The following is an 11,649-nucleotide window of genomic DNA, read 5'->3' on the forward strand; positions in this document are numbered from 1 at the left end:
GCGTTTGTATGATTCCCTGCTAATGAGCGAGAATAGAACGGTACTATGTGTTTTGCGCTAACGAGGAAGAATAAAATAATACGCGTTGTAGCATAGTAACAAGGTAAATCCTCGTGCAGCACGAAAATTCGTAGCGTGTTGAAGAAAATCTTGTGTTACATGATTATATGTGACCGTATGTTTCTTCTTTTTCTTTTATATAAAGGACAGTCTTTTATTTCAAGCAGCTGATTTTCTAAAACGCAGTATCGAATTTATTTTTTCAATTAACCGATTTTCACTTCGTTTAAACGAACCAACGAAACGTTTAGAAATTTCAAAAAGCGCGATATGTTCCTCTACTGTATCCTTTTTCCTAAAAAAAAATATCTGAAATATCAGAAAAATTGTTCTTTCATCTGCACCCGAGCGTAACAGACGACGCATGATCTCCGGAAACGACAACAGCGCGGAACAAAGGCACGAAAAGCACGTGAAAATACGAGACCATGTGTTTGTTGAGCTCGACCGAAACGAACAGCTAAAAATTGAGGAACGAAATGAAAAATTTCCCGCATGCTCTGGTTAAAAATTTATCCAAATTTCTTGGAAAAATTGTAACGAAATGACTGAGAAAAGTGGCTCAATAGGTAATATAATTAGGATTAAAATTTCATTTCTCAATTTTTGTCCACGAAAAGAAATTGGAAGAGTTCGTATTTGAGAATTAAAAAACTGGGCCAAAGGTGCCTGAGATCAGACAACCCACCGTGCACCGCACACCACAGGCCGGAAAATTTGCAATTTATAAAAAGAATCCTAGATTAAAATTGGACTGGACTATTTCTTTAAATTCAGAAAAGCACATCGAGACCTGCTAAAAAGGTTAAAACTTCCAAGTAAAGTTAGATCGATTATTTTTGAAAGGGCATAAGTTCAAGAATTGTGACTGTACGGGAGCAACAAAAAAAAAAAAACTCATCAAAATTATGGAATATTGGGTAATGTTTTTATTATTGTTATTTTAACAGGACATGTGTTCTTTCAATAATAAACCAGTCACGTGCTAAGAAAAATTGTATGTCTGCACTTAGATCTACTTTTACATTGTGTAAGAGAAAAGCAATGTTAGTTAAATTAAAGAGTACGTAAAAAAAAAAATTATTGCAAGTAATAATGCTGAGAAAACACTTTAATATTTCTTATTTGATCATTTCTGTCGTAACTAACTAAAGCGTTTTACTTTTTGAATGTCTTCTACATTTTTTACATTGATCGAATTTCCTGCTTCGTTAAAAGCCAAGAAACATGGACGTGCTAGTGGTACAACAACACTCTTCGACAATTTGAAATTGTGAGGTACAGCCCCATCGACAAACAGATTTGCAATAATATAAAAAAATAAATTTATTTCTATATAGGCAACATATATTCGCCAAAAAGCAATAATAATAACATACTATTCAATTGTATACTACGAAAGTCCAGGTAACTAAGACACATCAACATTCGAATAAAAACTGTCTAAAATGTCGCTAATTATATTTAAAAATTATCGATTGGTCATATTTTACAGAGACACACACTCAGTGACGTGAATGTTAAAATGCAGCTGCAATATATAATAGCAATTCTACCGTCAATAAGATGCAAATGGTCCAGCTTTTACGTCCCTTTTACAGCGTACTCATTTTTTTTTTCTCTGCAATTTAAAGTAGACTTTGTTGTACCATTATTCGACTCCCTTTCAGATTTCATTCGCAGACTCGCGGATAATAAGCACTCCCTCCATATTTCGTTCCAATCAACTCGACGTAAAATACACGGTCTTTACGTTCTATCAATTTAAATCACGAAGACTGCAGGGACATATTAAATGAATAGCGACAAATTTCAAGTACCTGCTGCAGCAGAAGGCCTGTTCGATCGACTTTAATATAAGGTGGCGCAAAAGTCCCTGACACATTTACAGATATTAGAACATTCTTGTTTTTTTCAATATACTTCAATATTCATTCTTCCTCGTTTCACACATTCAAGTATAAAGTTTAACACGGAAAATTGTAACGGAGAGAAGAAAAATCGGCAATTTTGTTCTTCAAAATAATAAGTTTACAATTGCAACAAGGGCATTTAGACGATTCTATGGCTCTCGTCTAAATAAAATCTGCGCTCTATTGAGGCAACACTTCCTAAAAAAAAAATGGCGACTTGAGGCGGCCTACGCAGGTCGTCAGATCAAACGGCGCCAGATTCTTTTCCGAGGGACTGTTTGGAGGAAAAACGTCTACGTAAACAAGCCGCGAACCTTAGCTGAACTGAAAAGGAACGTTGAACGCGAAATCGCCTACGTAAATGCTGAAACTTTGCGAGAAGTTATGGAAAGTGTGGAAAAAAGAGGACATTTGTGTCATCAAGAGGAAGGCGGTTATTTAAGTGACACCATTTTGCACGCTTAATGGAAAAAATCTCAATGCATAAAACTGTAGTTCTGCGTTTCAATTTTTTACTTTCTTCCCTAGGTTCTGACGTATAAAGGAGACAAAAGTGTCAAGGACTTTTACATATTGTGTCTAAAATACCGCAGTGAATTATTTGTTACGGGAAATGTGCATATTTTATTCAGCAATAATTCCAATAACTTTCTCTATTTAACAAATACTTTTCCTCGTGTTCAAGATATTCTATTTTTCTTTACTGCTAGGAATTTACATTTATTCCTATTTTTTCTTGGTGCTTAAAATTGTTCGTTCAATTATTCTCATTATTTCAGTTCCTTCCAAATTTCGATGATTTTCATCCACTTTTTTGTCGTGTTTGTGTATAAATACGACGAATACTTGTATTCTTCGTTGATTATGAATACTATAATTGTGAACTTACCAACAGGAAACAGCCTCTCGAGTGTTGATAAGCGGCGTGAATTTCGTCCAAAAAATATTCGGCTAAGAATGGATTTCTATCAGGATTTACGTTCGTTGCATATTGCATATCCACCAACAGAACCTATATTATTATTTCGGTTAATGCTAATTATTGTGCATGCGAATGTTGAAAGATGAAATTGAACATTGGTAAAAATTATCGTGACCTAAAACTTTCTTTGAATTGAAATTTCTACGATTCAACCGTACAGGTAAACTTGAAATTTTGAATTTGACTGTACGATTAACCAAATATTGATAAACTCTATTCCTAAAAAAGTACGTAGTATGAAAATCTCACTGTTGATTTTTTCAAGATAACTAAGTAATTAAGCAAAATTTGCTTTACAATAAAATGAGTCAAAAGTGACGAAAAAACATAGATTTTAAACGTCGATTAAACGATAAAATATTGTATAAAAAACTTATATAAGCTAGAATGGTAAAATTTAATAAACGAGAGACCTTAATTTAAAAAAATGGTTTCATTTGTAATAATCATGATTGCAATACTTTCTAAACCCTTTCCGTTGTGATATTTCTCGACAAATTTTGAAATTAAACAAATTAAATGCACATGAACATTCTGTAGGCACAGTGAATCTCCTTGTACCAACATCAATATTGATAAAATTCATTTTTCTCGACTGAAAATACAATTTTTAATATTTTCCATTTCATTTTGTAATGAAATATTGCCTGATCGACGCTAAATTTAAAAGTGTTAATTTCCCGGAAAATAGACTAGTGTTCGTAAAATGAAATTTAATTCAATTTCATTCTACACATTACGAAGATTCCTGTTTTTTGTACCTCGATTCCCATGTCGTCATAAATCGATTGCAATTCAGGACCGACAAGTTCCAATAACTGCTTTCTTTCTTCTATAAATTCTGCAAATATCAGAAACGAAAGAAAAGTTACAACAGGGCAATATGAGGCAGGACAATGTACAATAATTGTACGAATAAACAGTTAACACTGATAAACAGCCATGTTTAACATCAATTCTAATTAAAGGACACTCCTTTAACATTCAACTGTAAAGAGAAATCGACGATAAAAATTGAAAAGAAGATATTATGTGTGCAAAACGAGGTTTTGCATTATTTTCCAATCGAGAAATTCAAATTTTAATATCGACATGCTTGCTGTTAAAATTTAATAAAAATACAACGAATTTTCGAAAAATTCTACGGGAAATTGAAAATCAAGACAAACACAAATTCTTGCATTATTATTAACCGGTAAAATTGAAATTTTAATATTTACACGACTACTGCAAACATTCGACAAAAATATACAAAAGATTCGTTGAAAATTTTATAGATTAAAATTCGAGGAAAATTTAAGAGAAACAATTTTACCGTTTCTCTCGCCAGGCAGATTTTTGTTGCACTTTTACCAGATCTCGAAATTGAATTTTCACAGTTGACACGATTCAGGCCCGAGAGTTGGAAAAAATTCCATTTTCCTTTGAAGAATTTCTCACATTGTTTCACAAAGGACAGAATTTTCTCGTTGTCCTGTATTAACTCGCGAGTATCGTCCTTTAATTTTCTCAAAACGTAAAAATTTCACGATCCCGTTAAACCGGAAGTTCCCTGGCAAATAACTCTTTAAAGGAGCGTCCTCGAGTACGCGTTTATTGAAACACTTTCACGTAGAATTGAATTTCTTCTTCTCTATGTCCGTTCTTTGTAAGTACATCATGCTTCAAAAAAGAGGTCGACAATTTTTAGAAATTCAGAAAGTAGACGAAATTACTGACTCGCAAATTCTTCTACAAACGCACCAGTTTCAAATGTTGTATCTTTTTGTAAATAACAAATTTTTTAGATTTAGATTTTCAGTTTTCAGTCAGCTGATACATATTTATTCAGTTTTTAATCCACTTTAAATTCCAGCAAAAATCTATAAAGTGTTCCCTTTAAAACTTCAAGTGTAAATAACGTAGGAGGAAAAAATATTATCGTAACCTATTTATGTTCCCTTTGAAATCATGCAATCTTTCCTTTATACACATTTTCGTACAACAAACACATCACGAGTAATATCAAGTCGTCGAGTTATGCGAATATTACTCTATATAAAATACTTTTCAACCTAAATATTATCTCCTATTCCTCGAATTTTTCTCAAATTTATAAAAATTTTCTTAAGTTTCTTTCTCGGCATCCATTTTGTACATTTCTACGCTTAATTTTTATATTTTCAAAATATCTTCAAAAGCGAATCCAAAGAACGCGAACAGTGAAATTTGTCTGTTCAAATACCATAAAAATATCCGTCTCATTTGTCATAATATAGAAAGTTTCAGATTGCCTTCTAATTTTTGCCTCAGACTGTACAACTCGACTGTTTAACTCACCGTACATAACGAAATTAGCAGAAATGCAATTAAATGAAACAACTGACACAAGAGGGAGAACGAGTAAAAGCCCTGACAGGACACATGGACAATACAACACACACAGACAAACTGCCTTTATTAAACCATTCGAAAAATTTATTAATTCTTTCACCTTTTTTTTCATGCGTACTAAAAGGTGAATACATCGAACATCGAGCACGAACAATGTGTACATATAGATATACACTCCAATATACAAGCAGTTGAAAAGAAGGTAATAGTTGGTATAGATACATAGAGACAAGTATACCAGGTAGCGCAAAAGTCCCTGACACATTTACAGATATTACAACTTTCCTGTTTTTACCAACATTTGTCAATTTTCTTTCTTTCTCGTTTCACAGATTCAGGTATGAAGTTCAACATGGAAAATTGTATGATAGCAGAAAGAAGAGAAATCGCTATCTTGTTTTCTCAAAATAATAAGTTTACAATTGCAACTCAAAGGGCATTTAGACGATTCTATAGGGCTCTCGTCTAAATAAAATACGCGCTCTATCGAGGCAACACTTCCTAAAAGAAAAATGGCGACTTGAGGCGGCCTACGCAGGTCGTCAGATCTAACGGCGCCAGATTCTTTTCCGAGGGACTGTTTGGAGGAAAAACGTCTACGTAAACAAGCCGCGAACCTTAGCTGAACTGAAAAGGAACGTTGAACGAGAAATCGCCCACGTAACTGCTGAAACTTTGCGAGAAGTTATGGAAAGTGTGGAAAAACGGGGACATTTGTGCCATCAAGAGGAAGGAGCTTATTTAAGTGGCACCATTTTGCACGCTTAATGGAAAAAATCTCAATGCATAAAACTGTAGTTCTGCGTTTCAATTTTCTTTTTTACTTTCTTTCTAACCCTCCGACGTATAAAGGAAACAAAGATGTCAGAGAATTTCGCATATGACGTCTAAAATACCGCAATGAATATATTTTATTCGTTATTAATTGCAATAATTTTGTCTACTTGACAAATACTTTACCTCGTGTTCAAGATTTTCTATTTTTCTTTATCGTTAGAAATTTATATTTATTATTTGTTTTTCTTTAGTGCTTAAAATTTGTCGTGTATAAATGTAACGTACTAACTTATGAACAACACAAAAGTGTCGGAGACTATTGCGCCACCCTGTATACTTACGTGAACATGTATAGAGTAAGAATTGTTGATAAATTAACAAATGAAGCGTTTCAAGTTGCTTTAACCCATTAGGCAACGGAAGTAATATATGTATTAACTACATATTTGTTTATTTAATTTCTTTGACATTAGCCTATTCAGGAATATACACTGACATACGTTGTAAATTTAACGTTTCCTGTTTCAATTGCTATACATTTATTGCGAATAAACGTAATTTAAAAGTAATTTTTCATTTTCGATTTTCAAAAGTATTTTTCTAAAATGGTTAAATAGTTGTGTTCTATTTCTTATATGATTTGTTTCACAAATATTATGTAAAATTAAATATTTTGGTGCTATTTTATCACAATTTACAGGACAGGATATTTAAAAATATGTTATTTGCTATTAGGTGAGAACAACTATTATGTACCTACTGATAATCTAAGATTACCGAATATTGTGTAGTTATTTAATTAATATATGTTTCATTATGCAAAAAAGAATAAATCAATGCATTTTCTAAGGCTACTTGAAATGTAATTTTTCTAATAAGTGCATCTAAAAAGTAAGACATTAATGCCTAATGGGTCAAATATGGCAGTAGAAGTGTTACAAGTACACTGCATTATTTAAATGACACATTTTTTATCCTTCCTAAATCTCATTCTTTTTCCTGAAATTATTTACATCAGAATCTTCAGTCCTTTAATAGTGTTTTTAAAAGACACAAGCCCTTTAAAAAAATAATATTTTTCTTTAAAACTTCATGTTACTTAATATCATAACATCAAATCCCACACAAACACACAAAGTGCAGTTAAATGCTACAAAATATTCACTCGTAACTATTATTTTTCTGCATATTTAAATAATTCTTTAACACGTTCCGTGTCCGGATGTGTACTCGATAGTCGTCTAAAGTGAAAATTTCATAGATCAAAATGTGAAAAATTCAACGCTACCAATATTTCAAGCCGACTTTTCAGAAATTCGCTTTCCAGTTTCTGCTAAAACTTGCAATTCCCTTATCGTACGGAACGTGTTTTCAGTCGTAACGATAATTTGTTTAAAAACAAAAAATGTGTCATTCAAGGGACATTGAACATACACGAGTCAGAGTAACGATAGAAAGAAAAAGTGATCAAAGGACAAGACCATTCCGTTCTCCAGCGATGAAGATTTTAATGAGCCTCGGCGCGGGCAAGTTTTTCGGGGGTGGTCCACCCTTAACCACCCCAGCGATAAGTTCCACTTCCAGATTCATTTTGGCGGCCCTTAGTTAAGCGATTCAGAGCGACATTCTCCCCTCCGTAAAAATATTCGGAAGCTTACTCTGATTCAAAACGATTAAACGATTAAATTCTGTGAAGGAAGGGTGTGAGAAATCCTCTTAAGAGTGTATTCGTTTGAAACAGGATCAAAATGCGAGTTATCTTCGCGACTTAAGTATGTACACTACCGTTCATAAAGCATTAGGACACTTAGTGAACGCGAAGCAAACCCGAACGGTCGTTAAAAAATTATAATATTGAGACCCTGAAAGAAAATGGCTCAGTCTGGAATTTCGGTGGTACAACGAATATACCGGGTGTCCCAATTTTTTTCTGATCAAACTTTGTCACTATGTTCTATAGGTGTAAATAAGAAAGAAATGTTATATAAATATAGGTCGTTTGAAGCTTCGTTGAAAAATTATAAGAAAAATACGAAATGCGAATGGAACGTTAATGGGCCTGCGGTCACTATGATACAAGACAAGAATCTCAGTGGCAGAAATTCAACACCTTCCACGTCCTTAGATAGTAAACACAGCTTGTATAAAATAGCTTATATAGATTGAAATATCGCTTATCTATTCTTACTTTGTATCATAGTAACCGCAAGTCGTAATATTTTTGTCATAACTTTTTAATAAAACCTCAAACCACCTACGTTTATGTAATATTTCTTTCTTATTTATATCCATAGAACATACTGACAAAGTTTGGTCGGAAAAAATTGGGACACTCTGTACACGATAAAACCTCCAAATGTTTATTTCCATTTATGGTGCCGTTATAAAGATAGATCGTTAAAATAATATAATATAAAAACAATTATAGCTATCAATTAAAAAAAAATTCGCTGTATCGGCATTACGCGAAAACTATTGAAAATTTTAAAAATCTATTCCAGCCATCGTACTGTGTATAAAAAATAATGAAACCTTGTCCTTTTCTATTTTCCTCACAAATCTACCGCTTACGAGAAAAATGTTGGAAACTAATAGAGTGACACCCTATATATCTTTACTGATATATGTACTCATGTTGTATAGTACTTTCTGTACGAATATAACAGGTGTCCTAATAATTATGAACGACAGTGTGCATTAACCCTTTCACAGTGTACATTATACAACTGAACTACAAATAAATTCAATTTGTTTTACCTAAATCGAACGAATACCATCTTAACGAGAACTGATTGTTACTTTCTATCAACTATATTATTTTATTCTCTCGTTAAATCAATTAAAATATGTAATTTAACTTTGAAACTTTCTAAGTTAGAAAGAAGTTAAGAATATAACGGGCAAATTATTTGAAAAATTTAACTTTCTTCCTGTAATTATTGTGCTTTATTAAATCGTTAAAGCAATAAACTACATATACACTTCCTTGTTTCATTGCTAAAATTCCTCTTACCCAACAATACTTTGCAAGAAATTATCATATCGACATACGAACAAAATTCTTTTTCTAGCTTTAAAGTATTTATTTCTTAATTGTAACAACACGATAACCGATTTGGCAATAAATTAAGGTTATTTCACGAATAATAGTACATTTGCAATTTCTAAATGTACAAAATTAATATTTGCGAGCAAAAGTGATGGAAAAAAGGTTCCTTAAAAAAGATCTACTCTTAAACTTATAATTTAAACGATTGAGGGTTCGATAAAAGAAAAATACATTAAATCAGAAATAAACCTTTTTATTTGGAAATTCCTAAAGAACTCGATTGTTTTCAACAAAAATTCACAAACACATTCCTTACAAACATTGCGAAAAGATTAATACTCTTGTTACGTCCCAACTTTCTCCTATTTATTTATTCTACAAAGCAATTTTATATTCTGCAAGGAGAAAATTATATACATTTAACTTATTCAATAATCCAAATTCCGTGAAAGAAATTGAAAAATCTGAAATCCTGTAAAACGTCTATCTCGACAAATTCTTCGCTAAGAAAAGATAAGAAATTCTTCCAACTTGGAATAATGAAACTGCATGAAAGATGGCAACAGAATGTTCGAAAGGATTAAACGATGGAAGACGTAAAACCAAAGAAAAAAATTCCTACAGATTCGTTATTTCGCGAGCGGGACGTGACGCAAGTTATTCCGAAAAAATTCAGAAATAAATAAATGGGTAAAATGATTGTTAAAAAATTGTTCCAGAATGGAAAGCTTAAAATGTAAAAGAAATACACGTACGTAGTGTCACAACATTTCATAGCATATTAAACATTTGACACTGAATAATCACCTTGTCTTCGGTATTCCTCTCCTTTCCAAAATTTCTTCTCGCTTCCCTTGCGAATATTTCTTCCCTTCCGTTATTTTCAGCGATAACAATAAAAACAAGCTTATCTTTGCTTGATAATCTCTTTAAATGTGGACCCCATGGACACCAAACGTTTCATACAACTATACAATTACATTATCAACATCTACATATAATTTCTCTTTCTCTTCTTTTTAAATTGTATTCTTTCTTTTGCTTCTACAATATTTTCGTTATCAGCGTTTGCAATAGGAATTCAGTTTCTTTCTTTGCTTAGGTATATTAAATCAATAATCAGATCTACGATCGATAAAATTCAAATATTCGTTTCTTAGTTTCCTTCTCTCCTTCTTTGTAATCTTCTTCTTGTTCGACAGTATATTTATTAAAACATCAAATATCTCTTAATATTAACAGCGATTGATAATAATCTCTAGTATTAACCTTCAATATATATAGATGAATATCTATATTCTCAGTCGTCAATAGAAATACGTATAATCGATCTATATAATTAATAAATGTACGTTGATTTCATTAATTAGGTAACTTTGTTCTAGATTGTCCTCGCTTTTGTCTTTGCTCCTTATTCGTCCCCTTTCGTTCTCTCTTTATTGTACTTTCTTCCTGGATGTGATTTTCTTCGTTACATCGTATTTTTTTTCTTTTTTCTTCTTTACTTCATTTTTCGTTAGTTCGTTTCATTTCGTTTTTAGCCTTTGCTTTTAGTTTTCTTTGTACTGAATTTGTATCACCGATTGATGGTCCTGGTCAAATGATATTATTCATTTTCTTCTTGTGCCGATTTCTCTTCAGAATTTCTCCTTCGTTCACTATGTCGAGCCCATCTTTTCGATATCGGGTGAAACTGGAACAGAAAAATTCAATGTTCCCTTTGAGAAGAGTCGTATGGAAATTCGGTAAGAATGTTGAAGTTTGTGTTAAAGAAATGTCAGATGATATATTTCGTTTAATTTTATATCTGCTATAATATATTCAATTTAATTTAAGTTAGACGTACAAGCGAAAAGATGATTTCTTATACAGATTTACAAATCAAAAATGCAGAATACAATTTTTTATCCAAAGCTTAAGCTTGCATTTCGTATTTTTGTTATAATTTTTCAACACAGTTTCAAATCACCCATGTTTACATAACATTCTTTTCTTACTTATACCCATAAAACATACTGATAAAGTTTGATGAAAGAAAACTGGGACATCCGTTTTCATCCTTTTTTTCCTTCTTACATAAGCGGATTATTCAATAGCAACCTACGACTATTACATACCTCGCTTTTACACGTCAATAACATGTTTCATAAATAAATAAAAAACCACTCCTCGTTGGTGGATCCACTAAGCGAGACGAATGGAGGAGATAAAAAATAAAATGGTGAAAACAGAATCCAGGTAAGTAATTACACGAGGTACACGTGGCAATACAACAAAATATCAACAAGACAACATTTCGTCATAAATTTAAGTTGACAAATAAAGCTAAACGCTAATAAAATGAAACACTTTCCCAGGTAACATTTCTTCACTCTCTTTTCTCTTTGATGATAAACGAAAATTTGTGTTACCATGTTCTTACTCACTTTAAACCATAAATCAGCTTCACTTTCCTGACTCTTTTAACAATATACAGGGTGTCTCGCTAATAATGG

At 32.2% G+C, this 11,649-nt stretch overlaps 1 protein-coding gene across 1 annotated transcript in view; it reads right to left on the reverse strand.

The window, feature by feature from the left end:
* Window positions 1-10,395, reverse strand: part of LOC108579050 (NACHT domain- and WD repeat-containing protein 1) — a 27,241-nt gene extending 16,846 nt beyond the window's left edge. The window contains exons 1-4 of the mRNA XM_017942479.1: window positions 9,962-10,395; window positions 7,587-7,764; window positions 3,717-3,796; window positions 2,863-2,985 (exon numbers count right to left, since the gene is read on the reverse strand). Coding sequence (XP_017797968.1) covers window positions 2,863-2,985; window positions 3,717-3,796; window positions 7,587-7,695 — 312 coding nt within the window. The 5' untranslated portion in view covers window positions 7,696-7,764; window positions 9,962-10,395. The remainder of the gene's footprint in view (window positions 1-2,862; window positions 2,986-3,716; window positions 3,797-7,586; window positions 7,765-9,961) is intronic.
* Between the last annotated feature and the right edge of the window lie 1,254 nt (window positions 10,396-11,649).

Source organism: Habropoda laboriosa, unplaced genomic scaffold, assembly GCF_001263275.1.
Source record: "Habropoda laboriosa isolate 0110345459 unplaced genomic scaffold, ASM126327v1 scaffold42, whole genome shotgun sequence".
Classification (NCBI taxonomy): domain Eukaryota; kingdom Metazoa; phylum Arthropoda; class Insecta; order Hymenoptera; family Apidae; genus Habropoda; species Habropoda laboriosa.